Source organism: Ovis aries, chromosome 11 (genome assembly GCF_016772045.2).
Source record: "Ovis aries strain OAR_USU_Benz2616 breed Rambouillet chromosome 11, ARS-UI_Ramb_v3.0, whole genome shotgun sequence".
Lineage (NCBI taxonomy): Eukaryota > Metazoa > Chordata > Mammalia > Artiodactyla > Bovidae > Ovis > Ovis aries.
The window spans coordinates 22606984-22626900 of record NC_056064.1 but is presented as its reverse complement, the minus strand read 5'-3'; the positions used below and the strand labels follow the sequence as shown (position 1 = coordinate 22626900).

Here is a 19917-nt window from a genome sequence, read left to right as displayed (position 1 = left end):
ACAGGTGAGAGAACAGCACTTGCAGAAACCACAGGCAATTCCATGTGACTGGAGCAACTAAGAGCAGGCAGCTCAACCACCGTGGGGGAGGAGCCTGTGTGGGTCAGGTTGGAGAATTTGAACTTTATCCTGCAGTGCCAATGGTTGAGTTTTAGCGTTTTAGCAGAGGTCAGATTTACCAAGGTTAGACTTGCATTTCCCAAAGATCACTGGGATGGAATGGGGGTGGAGAGATGGATTTGAGTGGCTGAGACTGGAACCTCGATGAACAGCAGCTGCCGTCCTGTGGACACACGTGGGCAAATCAGATAAACATTTAGGAGATACAGACTCTATGGGTGGGGTCGGGGTGGATGGAGAGGGACAATAACAGCCGGTGACCAACAAATATTGAAAGGATGATGTTTCACGGTATCTAACTTCAAGTAGGCAGTGATGCTATGATCTTCGAGGTACAGTTTTTCGTGGGGGGAGAAAGTGAATTACTTTACAGGTGTGTTTGAAACAGTTTAGAAATTTGTGTGGAACAACTGCCTGAGAAACAGCCCTCAAGTAGGTGGCTCTAGGAGGGAGGGAGGGAAAGACTGATTGAAGTTTGTCAAGTGAGCGGGTGAGATTCTTCAGGGTGGGGCCACCAGATAGGCAACCAGCCAGGATCCTCCAAGACCGCAGTGTCAGGCTTGGTCTGAGCAAGGTTGCCAGCGGCGGGTTGATGGCGGCAGGGGGCGCACTCGGACTCAGGGTCTAGGAGCACTAGGCTGCTGGAGCTCTCACAGCCCTGGGGTGACAAACCAGCTCCCACAGTGTGTCAGAGAGACCACGCTGAATCGGCGGGAGACAAGAGGGCCCTCCGCCGGGTTGTGCCTCCGATGGGGGAGAACCTCCAATTGGAGCTAAAATTCCGGAGCCCAGGCGCCATCCCCCTGCCCTGGCAATTCCTCGGGGGCTTGTCCAGGTCGCTCATCAGACCAGGAGCCTAGAGCTCTCCCGACCCCACGCGTCTTCCCGGAGGCCTGACTTCTGCTAGTAGTTTTGCGCTGCCCACCTCGTCACCTTGCAGAGAAGCCCCTAACAGGAAGGAGAAAGGGGAGTAAGGCAGTAGAGGTGGCACCAGGCAGTGGGAATGGACTGGGGGGTCAGAGGCTGGAGGGGGTACCTGACGTCTTAGGAGACAGAAAAACCCCCGACTCCCACGTGGAGATCCCCGAGGGACACCTTCCAGGGACCGGACGGATGACACCCAGAAGTGCGGGTCGTGAATCAGGAAAGAAGGGAAGAAGCACACCACGCCTGGACAGAGCTCCGGGGATCCGGAATGTGCAGACAGCGCTTGGACGGGGTACTGGAGGCGAGAGAGCGAGGATTCAGGACACAAAGCCCAAGGAAGACAGGATGGCAGCATCGCGTGGGGAGGTGGCTGGAGGCAGAACGACCCACGCGGAGCCAGAGCATCGGGCGTGGTGCTCAGCACACAGTGAGAGCTGGGGACTACGAAGCGGGCCGGAGGAAAACGGAGCCAGGGAGCTATGCGGGCTTCGGGAGGGAGACCCGCTTGCAGTTAGGGGGAAGTCCGAGAGCTCCGGAACAGCGAGCAGAGGACCCAATCCAGGGACAGGGTTTCCGGGTAAGACTCTGGAGAGGCGATGGGAGAATGCCCCTGGAGCTTCCCGGCCAGACTGTGACTCCAATTTTAAGCCGCAGACCTACAGCACCGCCACACGCAGCCCCTGCCCCCCCAGCTCTCTTGTTTGTCTCCCAGTCCGGCCGGAACCGGCTTCTGCTCGCCGCGGGGCGGGCGGGTGGCTGCCGATTGGTTAATGCCTGTTTCCAGCCCCGACTCAGCCAATCAGCGTGCGGCAGTGTTTTCTACTAGGGGTCGGAATAAAAGGGCTGGAATAAAAGGGGGGGCAGAAAAGGCGCCGGCCGGGCCCGATACACACCAGTAGGAGCTGGGTGAGCTGGATCCTGGGGACCCGGGTCCCGAGCTTGAGTGCTGGGGAGAGGAAGGCGCAGGAGTAAGGGCGTAGGGAGAAGATGTGTGCATAAGGGAGGAGAGACTGAATGGATGAGTAGCCGCCGGGGAAGAGGTCCAGGAGAGAGCTAGGGGATGGAGGAGCAGGGTTCGCTTCCATAGAAACGACCCAATTGCCGAGGAAACGGCCCTAGACGGGGGTCGCGCGGGAGGCTCGCGCCGCCGGTTTGAACCGGCTTCGCCTCGCCCATGCTGGGCTCGCGTGGCCGCAGCGCCTAGCGACCTAGACAGCGACCAATGGCGTGGCAGTTCCTGTGCCGTCAGGCCAATAAGCGGGCCGCGGGCGGGCCGTTCCGGAGCTCCGTGCGCTGATCTTGTGGTTAAGGGAGCCAGGTCTGGGGAAGGGTCTCCAGTGCGTGCGGGCGGGCGGGCTCTGGTGGGGGTCCTGGGGAGTGGCAGCCGTAAGGTGTGCCCCTGCCCAGGTATCCGAACCTCCGGCTGCCTCTCCTGACAGCTCCCAAGCTGCGTCAATTCTGCTGGGAGCCTGCATTAGTTCCACGTCCCTGAGCACGCGTTTGTCCCTTCGTGTTTCTATGCCTCAGTTTCCCTCCGAGTGAGCTGAGAGAGAAGTCTCCCTGTCTGGCCCGGGCGGCTTCTCCCGGAGCTGCAGGCTGGCGAATGAGCCAGCGGCGGAGAGGGTGGCCCAGGGCCGAGGCAGGGCTGGGGCTTCCTTGCTGCGCGCACTTGCCTCCCGCGCTGCGGAGGGGGTGACAAGCTGCGCGCGCTGCGGCAGCGGCCCGGGTTGGCCGCCCAGGCTGAATAGGGCCGGGCGCTGACGCCGAGGTACGCGCGCAGGTGGCTGCAGAGAGGAGCCGGAGCCGGGTCGCCGCGCCTCGCCTCGCCATGGCGCCCACCCTGGCCACTGCCCATCGGCGCCGCTGGTGGATGGCCTGCACCGCCGTGGTGGAAAACCTCCTCTTCTCGGCAGTCCTCCTGGGCTGGGGCTCTCTGCTCATCATGCTCAAGTCGGAGGGCTTTTACTCCTACCTGTGTACTGAGCCAGGTGAGACGGATACCCGGGCTGGGGGGTCGTTCCGGGAATGGGGGCTTTGGGAGGGGACGGAGGGCGGTGTATACCCAACCAGCAAGACCACCTCACTGCGCAACTCCTCCTCGTTAGCAGACGGCCTGTTTAAACCTCCTCCCCCCTCCAGCTCTGCTGGGTACAGATCATCGTCCCTGTTTTTTTGGCTGAAGACATTGAGGCTCAGACAGATCTTCTGACTTGCATGAGGCCTCACAGCTGGAGACTGTCATAGATCCAGAACCCCCAAGTCCAGGGTGTTCTTTCCACCACCCGGGAACATGACTGGACTCCTCTCCTCCCAGTGCCTGGCACATCACTTGCCTTGCAGTAAACATGTTGCTGTCTGACTGTAAGAAAGAGGAACTCCTGACTCAGTGGCTGGGGTGCAGCAAGAGAGAGGAAGTGGCTTGGCCTCCACCCTGTGAAAGGTTCATTTAGAATCTAGATGGTTTTCAGTCAGGCCTTGAGTCTCTAAAGGGCTTGTCGGATACAATTTCTTTTCTATTTTTGCTGCTTTCTAATTTTCCAAAGGACATTTCCTCCCACAGGCTGTGAGAACATCTCAGTGGCCTTCTTCCCCTGTGAGGGGGAGGGGAAGGGGGTATTTCTGGAAATGACACTAGGGCTGTCCTCTCTCTTTGCCACACGTTGGTGTAACTGAATGAAAGCTGAGGATACCTGTCTACAAGAAATCTCGCCCCCCACCCCCGTGTTCACACCCGATTACCTTGTTTGAGGATTCTGATTGCTGAAGGTCAGTGGGACTCAGCCTAAGGGTGGGACCCAAGTGGCTCTCACTCTCTACACTTCTATCCCCCTTCTTCAGCAACCTTGATAATAAATGTTTTCTTCTGTCCTCTGTCACTTCCTAATGGTTGAAGTGAGTAGCGTCTCTCCCCAGTACCTTTGACAGCCAGCCCCCGCCTCAATTCCCTTGGATGGAAATAACCCAAGTCTGACCTCCTGCATCACACCACCAGCTTGCCATTTTTTTCCTCCCAAGACTGCTAACTTTGAGGGAAGAGAAAGCTTTGGACTGGCTCATGCTGCATGTAAGCCGGTGTAGAATCCTTGTTTTCCTACTCTGGTCTTCCCGGGAGGTTGCTGAGCATTCCAGCTACTAGGAAAGCTTCAGCGGGAAGAGGTTAAAGGCAGGAGAAAGGGAGGAGATGCTGAGACTGCCTGAGAGAGGGCAGAGAGTATATCGTCTATGACCTTTAGCCTTTAGCCACTCAGGAATATTTCCTAATAGCCTAAGGGTTCTTGGCAGACCTTTCCCCACATCAGCAAGAAACCTTGGGAGACGGGAGAGTCACTCAGACCTTGTTCCTTGAACAAGCTTTCTGCTTTGCCCGAGAGATGTTAGGAAATTAATGACTGGAAGGGAACAGGTTGGAGCATTTGGCACCTCCTCTCCTCTCTTGTGGATCATGACCCTTCCTACTTGCCTCTGACAACTTCCTTCTGGCTGCATAGAGGGGTTAAAGAACAGAAAAAAAACCCATCATCTCCAGATGAAGCTTTTAGCATCTCATCCAGACTGGAGGACTGAGGTGGTCAAATTTTTTTTTTTTTTTTTTTTGTCCTACTGAGGTGTCAGAAGGTCAGATTCTAGGGTCGTTTATTTTCCCCCCACGTTGCCCACTGATTTAATTTATTTTATGGTCTTGGCAGCGCCGGGGCTGGTCACTTCATTCCTGCCTCAGCCTTGGCTGCTTCCTTCATTGAAGTGGGAGGAGTCCCAGCGATTGTGCCAAGAGCAGTGCTGAGTTGGTGTTTAAGCCCTTTCGAGGCTTGCCTGGTCCCTCCTGTAAATCAAGTGAAGGTGAAGGGTCAGGATTGTGGGTTGAACATCAACTTCTTATCCTGTGCCTTTTGTTCCTGCCTCTGATTTTGGTTTTTCTGACTATCTGGCAAACCCGCTGACCCAGCATCCGTGGCGGGCAGGCTTGCTGATTCCACAGGGCTTATCTCTTTTTGGCCTCCTTGTTTCTTGGAAGTCTGAGCAGCCTGTTGCCTTGCAGGGCCTGGCATCCCCGGGTCTGGCCTGGCTGGGAGTACCTGGAGGATTTGAGGATCAAGATTTCTGCTTAGGCCTAATATTGTCATACTTGGGGGATAGCTGAATTGCAGAGAAACAGTTTGGCTGTTTTTTATATTTATTGAATGAGGCTTGTGAAAAGCTGACCAGTCTACAGCTGATTGAGATGCAAATTTGTCAGCGTTTTGTGGCTTTTAGGACCCATGCTTTGGTTTGGAAAATTTGCCTGAACCTGTTGAAAGGTCCTCAGAACTCTTGCTCGGGACTCCAGCCAGGATCCGGTCACAGACACAGTGTCGGGTTCCAGCGTGGCGAGGTGGGACAAAGAAACAAAGAGCTGGGTTTTCCGTTTCCCCTCAGTTCTTTAATCCCTGTCCACCCGATGGTCAGGGTGGATGACAGGGGCTGGGGACCTGGGCTGGCACTTGGCTTTGCCTCCCCAGCCCCCTCGTGTGGGCAGGAGACCAGCTGGGTTCCCAGCCCCGGCTTTCCCAGACCTGTGTCCTTTTGCCTCTGGATGGCCGCTGTCACCAGCCCCACCCCCCACCCAACCTGTTTCTTCATTTTTCCCTCAGCTAAGGGGGCTGGTGCTCCCTGTGGATGTTTAATCTCTTTTATCTGACCCACACCCTCAGGAAACATTTTCTGAGATGCTGTGCTGGGCGCAGAGTAATCCAGGCCCTCAGGCGGTCTGCAGTCAGCCAGCATCAAAGAGTTACCACACGGACCTACCCGATCCCACCTGGTGGTCAGACCCCAACAGAGAGCAGTGTGCCGAGGTGGGGCGGGGAGAGCAGCCATGGGGATCTGGTTCAGCTTGGGTGGGGGGCTCTCTGATGCTTAGGCAGAAGCGTGGCGGGCCAGAAGGAGTGAGTCAGAAGAAGACAGGCAGTGAGCCCCTGCAGCAGGCTGTGTGCTGAGAGAGAGGAGGGAAAGGACAGAAGGGCAGATGATGGCTGGAGAGATGGGAAGGAGCCTGCAGGGCCCTGGGGAGACTGGATCTCCTTTTCAAGCTAGGAAGAAGCTCCTGAGGCAGAAGAGACGGTCAGATTCACCTATTAGCCTCTTAGGAATTACTGGGGTTTGCCACATGCCGGGCGCTGGGTGGGATCATGGCGGGGTGGGGGGCGGCTCTGGAGATGGGAGACGTGGCTTCTGCATGAGGAAGCGACGGTCCAGCCCAGCCATGGACCCCAAGGCAGCCCCCAGCTCTGTGCTCTTGACCTCCTCAGTGACTCCGTTTCGGTGACCAGGGGCTGTACCCTTCACTGAAACAAAGCAGGAAGCTGGTCCCCGGGACCGTGAGAGGGCAGGGCCAGGCCTGGTCCCCACCAGACTGGGCTGAAGCTGAAGAAGTGGACATGAGACAGTCCCCACTGCTTCACGGCCCTCCAATTTTATGTCTCTTCCACCGGTGGTGTCTCAGACGTCACTGGTGGTACCTTTGGAAAACCCGTCCTTTCACTTTTATTGCCGTGAATAGGCCTTTTTTCACTCCCCACTCCCTGCAACCTTAGTTTATTTTGGATGTTGTTTTTTTAAATTCTGTACCCGGGGTGAGAGGCCTGCAGGGCCTCCAGCCTCAGGATGTGTCACAGAGGAGCTGATGCCCTCGGCCTTCCCCACCAACCGCCTTCCTCCTTCCCGTGACCTAATTTTCCTCCTCCACAGCCGCCCGCCCCCACCTGCCTTCTTGGCATCCCATGAAGGTCCTGTCCAGCTTGGTTGGCTTTCGGGGACCTCGTGGGAGCATCTCGGGGGAGGTTCCCGTTCTCGCTAGGTGACATGAAGGGCCACCTGGCATGATCCCTGACACTGTCAGCCTTATGTGTCTTTTATTCTCTCAGCATTTTCTCTCTGAACTGCCTCTGACCCAGGTGGTACAGCATCAGTACAGCCTGAAGGTTAGGAGGAGCTTTGAGGTCCAGCCGCCTAGACTCAAGTCTGGCTTCCCCAGGTACCGTCTGTGAGGCCCCAGGTACCTGTTTGGATACCCCAGATGGCCAGATGTGAACTAGTGGGTGGAGAGGGAGGTGCTCAGTGACACAGGAATCGCTAGCGTGGAACACAGCGGCCAGCGCACACCGGCCCTCTGTGACCACAACCAGGGGACCAGACCCTGGCCTGGCCAGCGCGGTCCTCTGATTGTGTCCTGCCTCGGGCTTGCTGTGTGTGAGGCTGACCTCTTGCCTACATACCCCCTGCCAGACGGAGATGCTGCTTCCTGTTGCCGGATAGACTAAGGATTTGAGAGAGACAGGAGGTCCTGGGGCAGTGACCATCAGCGGGGAAGTCCAGGGGCCAGTATTGGGTGGGTGGGGCAGGGGGCTACTCAAGTTTAGAGGGGCCTCCAGCCCGGTGCCCCTTGCTCCTCAAGAAGCCTTGTCTGGTCAGCTGTTCTGGCTTGTTGCCCTAGGGTAGGGGGATCCCCCTCCTTGATCCAGGGTGGTTAGGGGAGTCTGAGTGGGGTCATGGCACCTTCTTTTCTCCCCTGCTCTCTCGCTAAGGGTTTTGAGTGCCGGGTTCTGTGAGTGGGGCCAAACAGAGCAGGCATTGTTCCCTGTTCCCTGCCCCGGGTCTCCTCCTAAGGAACCTCACGCCCGTTCCCTGCACACTCTGGACACACCAGTTCCTTGCCTGTTTCTTCTTGGTTCACCCTCCCCGGTTAGGCTGGGCCGCTCTGGCTGCATCTGTGATAAACAGGTGCAGGTGAGGCCCAGAGCAGGCTGGGCTGGGTGAGGGCTGAGCTCTAGGCTGGGAGCAGAGGGGCACCCCAGAGGCTCGGCACTTCCTGGGTGCTTATCTGTTTTGTGTCTCTCGGGCCCACAGTGGCCCAGGTGGGAGCAGAGCGAGAGAAGCAGCCTGGGTGTGACTGTGTTTGGGCATCTGCTGGATCTGTGATTATTCGTGTGGGCTGTTTACTGCCAACAAAGCTTTGGGCTCACAGAAGGTTGAGTTCCGTCTGGGGCAAGGGGCACTCTCACGTTGCTCCCTGGGCCGGTGAGAGGCCACTCAGGCCTCCCCACCCCCGGCTCATCTGTCTCTGGACATCACTGCCCGGAGCTAGGAGGACAGACAGCCAGGTGGCCCCGTTGGCAGAGATTTAAGAGAAGGCTGGTGGCCCAACGTGTAAGGGTCCTGCTCTGTTGCAGTGGCCCTAGGGTGAAAGATGGGAGGGACAGATTCCCTTCCCTCCACTCTGCCTTCTCTCTCCTGGAGCCCCTCCTGTCTAGTTACAGGTGACCAGATAGCTAAACAATTCAAGATGTTTTTTTGTCCCCACCTTCAACTAAGAGCGAACCAGGGTGTCTGCCTTGAGTATACATGTTGCCTTGGGATTTCATCTTCCCTCTCTTGAGAAGTACAGCCGTGGTTTTAGGTCCAGCTCTGGGGACGACAGAAGCAGGGCCCCCGGTGCGTCTGATCAGAGACAGTGCCTCCCTCCCTCCCCATTCAGTCGCGGCTCCCTGCTTGGAGCAGCCGACCCCGCAGCACTGCCAGCCCTAAGTGATTTTGTGTTCTCTGTTGCGCCCCAGACCCTGCACGGCCACAGTTAGGTCTCACAAGCCAGCGACCCGGGACCCGCAGCTGTCCCTGCCTATTCCATCCACTCTGTTGCACCTGCGCTGGTTTGCTCACACCTGCACACCAGCCCGGAGGTGACCGTTGCTTTGCCTGGTCCCTCCTGCTTCACATTCAGGTCCTGTTGCTGCTAGCAGAGCTGACACCCGAAACCAGTGCCGACCTGTGAAGCAGCTCTGCTCTTCCAGGAGTGGGCCCCGCCATGAACAGGCAGCTCCGGCCCGCTGGCCCTGAGCTGGAACCTCCTGGGCTCAGCTGACCCTGTTTGTCATGCGTTTTGGCTGCCAGTGTGGTGCGGACATCTTCTGGGAAGCCGGGATAAGGTGGCAGAGATGAGGGGAATGGAAATCTGGCTTGTTAGGTTTTGCCTCTGTGGCTTCAGGGGGTGACACTGTGGCTGTGATCTCCTTCAGTCCCCTCTGGCTTCAAGTTGGTGCCATGCATCCTGTTTCATTTCTTCTTTCTGGATCCTTTTGGTCAAGGTGATCTGACGCCACTGTTGCATTCATTCAGCAAACAGCGACTGTGCGCCAGGACCAAGGGGAGGTGCTGGGGACATGGGTGACTGGAACACAGTCCCTGTCCTAGCCCAGTGGGAGGCCAGGTATGAATTCATGCTATGGATTAATGACCAGTTACGGAACTCTGCTTCCAGTTACAGCATCCGGCTCTGCTACCTGCCAGTTGCATCATTATCCCCGTTCCAAGTCTCCCATCAGAGTAGTAGTAGTAACAATAATAATAACACATGCATACTAAGTTGCTTCAGTCATGTCTGACTCTCTGCGACCCCATGGACTGTAGCCCGCCAAGTTCCTCTGTCCATGGAATTCTCCAGGCAAGAACACCGGAGCGGGTTGCCATGCCCTCCTCCTAGGAATCTTCCCAATCCAGGATTGAACCCGTGTCTTATGTCTCATGCGTTGGCAGGTGGGTTCTTTACCACTGGCACCACCTAGTAAGGTTCTAATAATAGTAATAACTTTTAGCTATTGGTTATGAGCACTTCCTATGCCTTTGTGAGCTCTAAATATCTGGATTTTCCCTTTTACCCCAAATTCTAGAGAGATAGATATATTTATTACCTTATGCCCATTTTACAGATAAAGAAACTGAGATAGAGAGGCAGTCACTTCTCCCAGGTGATAAAATAGCAAGTAGAGAAACCAGAATTGGAACCCAGATCCCAACACCCCCACCCTCAATGTGCTCCTCACCAGGACCTGTTGGTCAGAGGTGGCACAGAACGTGATTCACCCAACGTGCATCTTCTTCTGTGACCTTGGCTCACCCCCCCAAGAGAGGCCCAGGCAGGCCTTGCCGACCTCAGCTTTACGGCCCTGGCGCCAGAGGGCCGCGTGCAGGAGACAGCACTTATCTGCTGAGAGGTATTTCCTTGAGTCTCCCAGCGTGACCTCCTCACGTCTAATCAGAGGCTGCTCCTCTCCCTGCAGGATTAGTCAGCATCTCTTAACTAGCAGTCCCGAGAGGAACAGAGCGCGTTCCCCACTGCGTGCCAGCCCGTCCTCCACCCTCCCGCCCCTCGCTGCCACAGCACTTTTCCCTTCCCTCTTTTTGCTGTCTAGGGGCTGGGTGGACTTTGGAGAGGATCATTAAGGACTAGGATTATGGCATAGGTGTGGCCACTAGAGACGGTGACATCGTGACCCCAGTGAGAAAAAGAAGACAGGTGCCCTTCAACAAGTGAAAGCAAGTTATTTGGCACTCTTTTTAAACAAAAAACCCTTCCCAAGGGGGTTCCGTGACTCAGTATATGTAGTAGTTGATGCTGTGAGAACATGAGAGAGAATTTAGCACAGGGAATATGTGTTTGAGAAATCTGATGTATTAGGCATTAAAGGAAGCCCACTCACCCTTCCCCTCGATTGACTCACAGCAGCTGAGCCCAGCAGCTTGTCCTTCCCAAGTGGTCTAGGGTCGCCCTCCTATATGCTGGCCACAGACTGCTGCCATGGACAGAGCTGCAGCTAAGTTCTAGCCAGATGGGGGACCCACAGCCCAGGCTGGATCCCAAAGCCTGCTATTCTAGGTGTCGCTTACCCTAGAGTTGGAATCCTGGGACTTCCCTGGTGGTCCAGTGGCTAAGAGTCTGAGGTCTCGATTCAGGGGGCCCAGGTTTGATCCTTGATCAGGGAAATAGATCCACATGCCGCTACAAAGACCTGGTGCAGCCGAATAAATAAATGGGAATCCCAACCTGGGGCTTGTGGGTGCTGCAAAGACGCAAGAAGCCCCTGAGACTTTTCTAAGGAGCAAGCGTGGCACGCACTTTATTGGATTCTTCAAAGGGAAGGTGACTCCCCTCTCCAAAAACAGAAAAGTTACGAATCTCTGTATTATCACTCCAGGGAGCTTTGGCCATATGGACATCCCAGCCTGCTGGGGATATTCAGAGCTCTGAAGGGGCCCAGAGCTAGCCCTGGCCTTCTCAGTGGGCTGACTCTGGATGGGCAACTGCCCCTCTGGTCTTCGGAGATCCCTGCCCTGACCCTGTGATCAGGTTCCCCTCCCTCTACACACAGAGAATGTCACCAACGTCACAGTGGGGGCCACGGCAGAGCTGGAGCATGAGGAGGTGAGCCGGATGAATGGCTGGCTCAGCTGCAAGGCCCAGGATGAGATGCTAAACTTGGCCTTCACCGTGGGCTCCTTCCTGCTCAGTGCCATCACCCTGCCCCTGGGCATCGTCATGGACAAGTATGGCCCGAGGAAGCTCAGGCTGCTGGGCAGGTCAGTTCTGGGGGGAGGCAGGTGGGCAGGGTGGGCAGAGGGGACCCTGGGCCATGATTCCCCACTGTAGGGGATCCTGGTATCTGCTGTCAGGTGCACTGTGGCGCTCCCTGAATGCCCACCTGGGATGGGTCTGCTGTGATCTTGTGTTATTCCGATCTGTGTAGAAAAGTCACAGGCCTGCCTGGGAGGACCTGCTTGTCATTATGACTTCTAGTCTTTTTCATCTTCCATCTCTGTGAGAAAAAAAGATTTTGAACACATACCGCTAATATAAGCACATGGAATTGTCAATAATCTACACATTTTTCGGGCTTCTCTGGTGGCTCAGATGGTAAAGAATCCACCTGCAGTACGAGAGACCAGGCTTTGATCCAGGGGTCGGGAAGATCCCTTGGAGAAGGGAATGCAACCCACTCCAGTATTCTTGCCTGGAGAATCCCACAGGTGGAGGGGCCTGGCGGACTACAGTCCATGGGGTCGCAAAGAGTTGGACACAACTGGATGACTAAGCACACAGGCCTCTACATATGTCATTCTTAATGTTTAATGTGCTTTATTCTTTTCTTCCATCTTTATTGAGATTAATTGATGTACAGCCCTGTGTAGGACTGAGGTATAGCATAATGGTCATGTTTACATACGTCATGAAATGAATCCCACAGGGAGCTTAGGGAACATCCACCATCTCCTATAGTATTTTATGTGCCCTATGATACATATACAAAAGAGATAAAATGGCTGAGATTTTAAATTACAACATGGAAAATTATAAAATTTCTAAAATTGTAAAACAGTATTTCCCTACCCCAGGCACCTTAGTGGGTCATCTTATGCGCCTCCTAGGGTGTGTTCCTAGGCTATAAAACTCCAGTCCGCCAGTCTCAGGGTGAGTCTGCCAAGCAGCTGGCCCTGTCTGGCCAGGGTCCTCCCCAAGCCAGTCCCACTGGGAATGAGCATTGTGCAGGGCAGTGGTTGGCCATGAGCAAGGCCCGTGGCCCTGAAGGGAATCAGCCGGGGAGATCAGTGTCATTCATTCTTTGGAGCTTACGAAGGCTTGGTCCCCAGCTCAGAGCCAAGTAGAGGGGATTTGAAAGCTGCCACTCATCACCCCTTGCCCCGTGGGGTTCTTTCTGTCCCCTGGCTGAGCGGACACAGGAGCCTTGGGGATGGGTTGTGTCCTTTCTTGCTTCACAGCCTTGGCTCTGTCTAGTTGGGAATGGAGCGGGCAGTGCAGTGGGGTGTTTACCGGGTCTGGCTTTGGGGCTTGAATTCCAGCTTAGCCACCTGCTAGCTAGGACACTGGAGAATTTCATTTTTTTTTCTATGTTGGGTTTGTTATTTATGTATTTTTAGGTATTTGAATACCTGTGTTTGTGTGCTTTTTAAAAAAAATCTATTTTATTGAAATGTAGTTGATTTACAGTGTTTATTTCTACTATACAGCAAAGTGATTCAGTTATCTGTTTATATGTGTACATTCTTTTCTGTATTATTTTCCATTATGGTTTGTCCCAGTATATTGAATATAATTCCATGTCCTATACAGTAGGACCTTGTTGTTTTATTTTTGTTATTTTGAGTCTTATTTTTCTCATACGTAAAATAGAGCCAATTATGCTCCTTAGAACTGTTGAACAAAAGAATGTATGTAAATTTTCTGAAAGCATCTTGACATGTAGCAAATACCTCCATATAAACAATATTAACAATAATGATGATAACCAGTACTGTACTATTTCTCTTTCTTTTTAGTGCCTGCTTTGCTGTCTCCTGCTTGCTGATTGCGTATGGAGCAAGTAACCCAAACTGTGAGTATGCTTTTCCTCTACCCTTTTGTCAGGGCTTGGGGAGACAGCACCCAGAGGTGCTCGAAGGCCCACCTACTCTAGGAAGCTGGGCCAGGCCTGTGCTCACTACTTGAGTTAGGACACTTGTTAGACCTTTACCCACTGACTTAATTCAGATGGTGGCTGGATAAGCAAATGGCCCCAGACAAATGAGAGAAGCTCATCTCATTGCTGAGCCAGGCCAGTCCCCGATGGACTCACTGATGCCAGCTTGAGAACAGGCCAGCTGCAGGAGTATGTGCAGAGGTCATGAGCTGAACTGCTTGGAGCAGCCCAGGCCTGCACTTTAGGATGGCTCAGAAGCCACCTGGTCCCTAACTCTGCTCAGGTGGAGCTGATGCTTCAAGGACTTTTGGAACAAACACCAAAATAGGGCTTGACTTTCACCAAAATCTTGGGGTTTTTTTGGCTCCACTGCACGACATGTAGGATCTTAGTTCCCTGACCAGGGATCGCACCTCCTGCATTGGGAGTGCAGAGTCTTAACCACCGAGGGACTCCCGTGTTTCACTAGACTCTATCCAGGCGCCTCTCCTAATTGAGGGGTACCTGTATTTTTTATTTCAGCGAACAGCTTTTTTAGACCTCTCCCTTGTGGGTAAAGGGCTTCCCTTGTAGCTCAGTTGGTAAAGAATCTTCCTGCAATGCAGGAGACCTGGGTTTGATTTCTGGGTTGGGAAGATCTCCTGGAGAAGGAAATGGCAACCAACTCCAGTATTCTCGTCTGGGAAATCCCATGGACAGAGGAGCCTGGCAGGCTACAGTCTATGGGGTCGCAAGAGTCAGACACGACTTAGCAACTAAACCACCACTTGTGGGTAAGGTTAGTGAAGAAAGGGGGACGAGGATACACCTTTTGCAAAAGCCCAAACTCCATAAAATAGGGAAGAGGAGGATGAGGCAGAGGCTGGGCCAGCTCCCCAGGTGTCCGGCACTAATGCCTGATGACCTGTCATCACTAGCAGCAATTGCTCAAAGCAAGCTCCTCGTCAGCAGTGGGTCAGGCCCCAGCCTCCCTGAAGCTCAGTCGTGGTTCCCCTCTTACCAGCCTTCTGCTTCCTTCCAGCCCTCTCTGTGCTCATCTTCATCGCCCTGGCTCTGAATGGCTTTGGTGGGATGTGCATGACTTTTACCTCATTAACAGTAAGTACTATTAAAAAACATATATTTATTTGGCTCTGCTGGGTCTTAGTTGTGGCATGTGGGATCTAGTTTCCCGACCAGGGATGGAAACCAGGCCCCCTGCACTGGCAGCATGGAGTCTCAGCCACTGCACTGTCAGAAAAGGCCCAGTACTAGTTTTTTTTTGAGAAGATCTCTATAGACATCAGAGAAGGCAATGGCACCCCACTCCAGTACTCTTGCCTGGAAAATCCCATGGATGGAGGAGCCTGGTAGGCTGCAGTCCATGGGGTTGCTAAGGCAGGCACGACTGAGTGACTTCACTTTCATGCATTGGAGAAGGAAATGGCAACCCACTCCAGTATTCTTGCCTGGAGAATCCCAGGGACAGAGGAGCCTGGTGGGCTGTGGTTTATGGGGTCGCACAGAGTTGGACACGACTGAAGTGACTTAGCAGCTATAGACATCCCTTTATGGCTCAGATGGTAAAGAATCTGCCTGCAATGCAGGAGACCTGGTTTCGATCCCAGGGTTGAGAAGATTCCCTGGAGAAGAGCATGGCAACGCACTCCAGTGTTCTTGCCTGGAGAATCCCCAAGGACAGAGGAGCCTGGTGGGCTGCAGTCCACAGGGTCACAAAGAGATGGACATGACTGGGCAACTAACACTTTCACTTTCTAGTTCAGTCATCTTTTTGCAAATCTGAGGCAGCTTTTATTGACTCTAATTTGCTTGCCTTCCATTCACCTGCATGTGCTGGACTATCCGAAGCAGTAAAGGTTGTTGCTGGTAAAGTTGTGGCAGCAAAGCCTATTTGCGGCTCCCAAGCTGGGGAAGTCCTGCAGCAGAGTCAGTCTCAGAGCAGCCTATCTCCTGCCTCCTGACCTTGACTCAGGCGCCAGGGAAGCCAGCTTAGTAGCTGTGTGGAAGAAAAATAACCTGCCACCTACTCTCTTTTCTCTTATTTTCTATGGCAGCTCTGGCTAACAGTGAAACCTAAAAACAGACCTCTCTTGGAATCACCCTGCCCCTAACTGTTGCTTTGTTCAGAACTGAATGAAAAACTCTGGAGAATCACAGAGCCTGCCCCTCTGCTTGGTTCTCTTTCTTTCTTTTTTAAAAATATTTTTTATTTATTTTTTTATTTTTGGCTGTGCTGGGTCTTCACTGCCACTCGGACTTTTCTGTAGTTGAGGCGAGCCAGGGCTACTCTCTAGCTGCGGTGCTTGGGGTTCTCATTGCGGCGGTTTCTCCTGTTGCAGAGGCTTCAGTAACTGTGGCACGTGGACTCTAGTTGCAGCCCCCGGGGCTCTAAGCACAGGCTCAATAGTTGTGGCACACAGGCCCAGTCACATGTGGGAATCTTCCCGGGTCAGGGGTCGAACCTGTGTCTCCTGCATTGGCAGGCAGATTCTTTACTCCTGAGCCTCCAGCGAAGCCCTGCTTGGTTTTCTAAATGCCAGGGTGCAGGGAGCCCTTCTCCCAAGGGAGGGAGATCCTTTCTTGGGATGCTGAGCGCTCTCTTACGGGAGCCCCAGAACACCGTAGAATGGGCTTCTTTTGGAAGTGAATGAGACTGCATGAAGATCTAGGTTGAAACAAAGTCCAAAAAAAGCCAAAAGAATCTTTCCCCAGAAGGGAGAAGGCAGTTATCTGCCGGTTCACCTGGCCAGGCAGGTGTGCCTTTCAGAGCTGGCCATTGGGAAAGAAGAGAGAAGTGAAGCTTCCCAAGGGATTTCTCTGTCCAACAGGAAAGTCTCGCCTGCCTTAGTTTCCCCTCAAGAAGGTTTTGAGTGACACAGTGCCTCCCAGCCCTGTTTATTTGCAGTGCACTGGTCTCTGCTTTCTCTTTCCACTAATGAGTCAGGCATCAGGCTGCTGAAGGGCCCTCGTTTAGCTCTGAGGGAGCCCTGGAGCCTTGCTGGTCTTCTCCTAAGGAACTTGAAGAGGTGCTGACATTCCTGTGACCCCTAGCCTGCAGGCTGTGAGCCAGAGGCCCAGTTGGGCCCGATTCCTCTTCTCAGCCTTCCTGTGCTTTCTCAATTTATTAACTTTATCCTGGCGGGAAGGGTGAGCCACCAGGGCCTGCATCCGTGGAAATGGAGCAGTCTGTGGAGTCTGTGTTAGGCTGAGAGAGGCACTACTGCCCAGGACCGCACACATGGTGTGCTCCAGAGTGGGGGACTCAAATACCCAGGGTCTCTGGTTGCCTTGCCCTGGTAGTGTGAAGGAGATTGACTTTGTACTCTTTTGTGCATTTTTTATTTATTTTTTTAATCAGGTAGATGGTTTATTTCTTTGGCTGCACCAGGTCTTTGTTGCAGAATATGGATGTCGTTCCCTGACCAGGAGTCAAACCCAGACCCCCTGCTTTGGGAGCAAGGAGTGTTAGCCATTGGACCACTAGGGAAGTCCCAACCAGATAGCTTTTTTTTGAATGGGTGTATCTCCCTCCCTCTCAAATTCCTGGGGTAAGACACATGTTGAAGCTATACAAAGTATGTTAGAACTGTCAAACGCACCGATTCCATTCAGCTGTGTCTGCTGTGAAGCGGGAGCCCAGTTCTGTTTGTTCTTTGACAGCGTAAACATGACCAACTCTTCCATCAAAATGAAAAATGAAAATCTGCCATCACCCCCATTATTTGAGCCACACTGTGTCTATGTCATGGCAGTTCTGAATTTCAGGATAAAAGAAAGAGATGGTCCTTGAACTTGAGTATATGCTCTGAAATACAGAAAGGTGGTCTATTGTTATAAGCCTAACACAGATTAAAGACCCCCTCACCATGAATCCCCTTTAGGGAAGTCTTCAAAATGAGATCATAGTTGTGGTCCACAAATCCTTTCGGGGTGGCTAGGAGGGTCATAAGAATTCTTTTCGTTTTCTTTTCTTCTTAATGATTATAAAACAAAATGGTTTGATTTTAAAAAGTAAACTATTTGAGAAATGTACAATGTGAACTGTAAGATCTTGTAAGTCTAACTTTATCAGTTTAGAATGTAGCTCTTTATATTAAAAAAGGAATCCAAGTATACTAAAGTTCTTTTCAAAAGAAACTCTGTTACAACTTGCCTTTTTCACTTGACAGTGTATCTCTTATGTTTTCCTGCCTGTCCTTAGAAATCTACCTTATTATTTTAAACTCTAGAGATTGATCTCATTATTAGACAGTTCCATGTGATTCTCTAATATAGATTGCCATGATTTATTTAACCAGTTTCCTGCTAATGGACTTTTGGGTTAGTTTCCAATTTTTCTGATTTATGATTCTGCCGAAGTGAACATCTCTGTATGTGTGTTTCTATAAAATAAATTCCTGGAAGTAGGATTGCCAGGCCCCAGGATCAGCATGTTTTAAATTTTAATGTAGACTGTCAAATGGTCTTCCCAAAAGGGTATACACAGATGCTGGCCTTCCACCATATCTGAGAAGTTTTCTTCCACACCCCTTCCAACACCCTGTCCAGATTCTTGTAAACATTAGCCAATCCAATCTGGTGAAAAATAATACGTTACAATTTAAAATTTCTTTAATTGTTAGTGAGATGGAGTATCTTTCCACTTCTTTTTGATGATAATTTGTGTTTCTTCTGGGATTGCTTCTTTGTGTCTTTTGTCTATTTTTCTAGGGTTGTTTCTCTCTCTCTCTTTTTTCTTTAATTGTGTTTTGTAAGCCCTCTTTCATACACACACAAAAAATAGTTCTCTATCTGAGTGAACAGTGGTCTTACCCTAAGTTTTTTAGGTCCCTATGTGGTCCACGAATAAGCTTCCGGAAGGCTGGGCATTCCTTTGAAATTCTCCGAAAGCAAACTGCGCGTTGTGTGCCTGGGCAGGTGCGTTTTTTGGGGTCTGTTGCTTTCCTCCGCTCCTAGTAGGTCTGTACGAAGCTGAACGCACTGTAGCAGGAGTGTTTCTCTTAACTCCTTGCTCTCCCACAGGGAGGTGAAGGCTGCTTAGGCCAGACGGTGACCAGACAAGAAAACCGTCTGATCATCACCTGGAGCATTTCATTAGCAGGCATCTGTTTTAAGATAGCCTGGTGGCTTGTCCCTCTAAGGCTCCCATTCTTGGGTCTAGAGCAGAGGTCAGCAGACGGCTGCCTCCAGGTCACATCCAGACCACTGCAGGTTGCCGTGAACACAGTTTTATCGGCACAGAACCGCTCCTACTTGATTCTTTTGTGCTAATGACAGCGGAGTGAATGACAGTGAGAGTCTCACTGCATGGAGACCACATGGCCTGCAAAACCTAGAATTTCTCTGGCCCTTGGCAGAAAAAGTCTGATAACCTTAGGTCTAGAAGCACAAGAAGCTGCTCAATCATGATTTCCTGTCAGAGTCAGGGGCTCACCCCCAGCCCCAGCTGACCCTCTCCCTTCTAGTTATGTGACCCTCCTCCTCAAGCAGTTTCCATGCTGTCGGCTTCCTCCTCTGTGCCCTGGCCCGAGGGACGTCCTTGGGCGGTCCTCTGTCCCGCAAGCCTTCAGATAAGGAGCCTTTCTAGATCAGGCCTCGAAAGGGGACTGAGAAGCAGGTCAGTGAGGGCAGGCTGCGGCTCTTGGGCCATGCTCTTGGGCCGTGGGGGCTTCTGCTGAGCAGAGCCAAATCTAGTCCTGACACAGCCCAAACCTTTTAAAAAGCAGAACCATTAGGATCGGCTCCCGGAGGTGCCAGACCAGCAGCACAATGGCACTCTGTTTGGATCTCCCAGCCGTGCTCTCATTTGGGGGACAAAGGAGTCTTCAGGGTCACCTTTAGGAGCTTCATAAATCAACAGCTTTGGGACTCGACTCAGTGACAACCTAGGAATCTGGGGGGAGGGGGGTTGTGTTGCCAGGGAAACCTTAACTGGGGGACTTTCTGAGTCTCAAGGGGTTGTGGTATAAATAAGGATGACCAGGGACTGTGAACTGCTATCCCCATTGGTGCTAGCGAAGGGGCCCTAACTTCACAGAATACCTTTTCCCCACTGGCCTGTAGACCCCTTTCCAGAGCCAGAGAGGTGTGTGTACCCATGGGTGATCCTGTCCCCATGAGCAGAGGCTAGACCTCCTGCCAGGTGGGCTGGCTTTCCCAGGTCCCTGCCTCAGAGGGTCCTGGGCGATGTGACACCCTCAGAGGAGGAGGGAGCAGGTCACCAGGGGTCAGGACCTACCCCAGGGTGCCAAGCCTCAGCCTCCTCTTGGGCATCTGGACAGCACACTCAGCTCTGTTTGCTCACTGCCTCGCGTTTGTTCAAGTCTTTAACTCGCTCCAGCGGCTGGAGGAAAACAGCGGCCGGCGGCTGAGGTGGCGTCTGGGGGCCACCACCCAGCGATCTGGGGCCGGGGTTGCTTAGAGATGGGAGTGGATGCCGCCAACATTGTGAACATGTCTTTTCCACTTCATTACTCTGACCCCTGTCAGCGTGGGTGGGACGGGGAGTTCTGAGCTGAAACCCTCCCAGAAAAGTGATTGCAAAGTGCTGCCAGGCTCCTTAATGAAAAAATTTCTCTGTGGGCTTTCC

At 52.8% G+C, this 19917-nt stretch overlaps 1 protein-coding gene across 5 annotated transcripts in view; it reads left to right on the top strand.

The window, feature by feature from the left end:
• Nucleotides 1–1909: 1909 nt before the first annotated feature.
• SLC43A2 (solute carrier family 43 member 2) overlaps nucleotides 1910–19917 on the top strand; it is a 43754-nt gene continuing 25746 nt past the window's right edge. Inside the window, exons 1-5 of one of the 5 annotated variants that reach the window (XM_015098564.3) lie at nucleotides 1910–1953; nucleotides 2828–3035; nucleotides 11226–11433; nucleotides 13189–13244; nucleotides 14350–14426. In XM_015098564.3, coding sequence (XP_014954050.2) covers nucleotides 2876–3035; nucleotides 11226–11433; nucleotides 13189–13244; nucleotides 14350–14426 — 501 coding nt within the window. In that variant the 5' untranslated portion in view covers nucleotides 1910–1953; nucleotides 2828–2875. Of the gene's footprint in view, nucleotides 2016–2827; nucleotides 9613–11225; nucleotides 11434–13188; nucleotides 13245–14349; nucleotides 14427–19917 lie in introns of those variants that run through there. The other 4 variants (XM_042255486.1, XM_060395313.1, XM_060395314.1 and 1 more) reach the window with 4 other exon arrangements.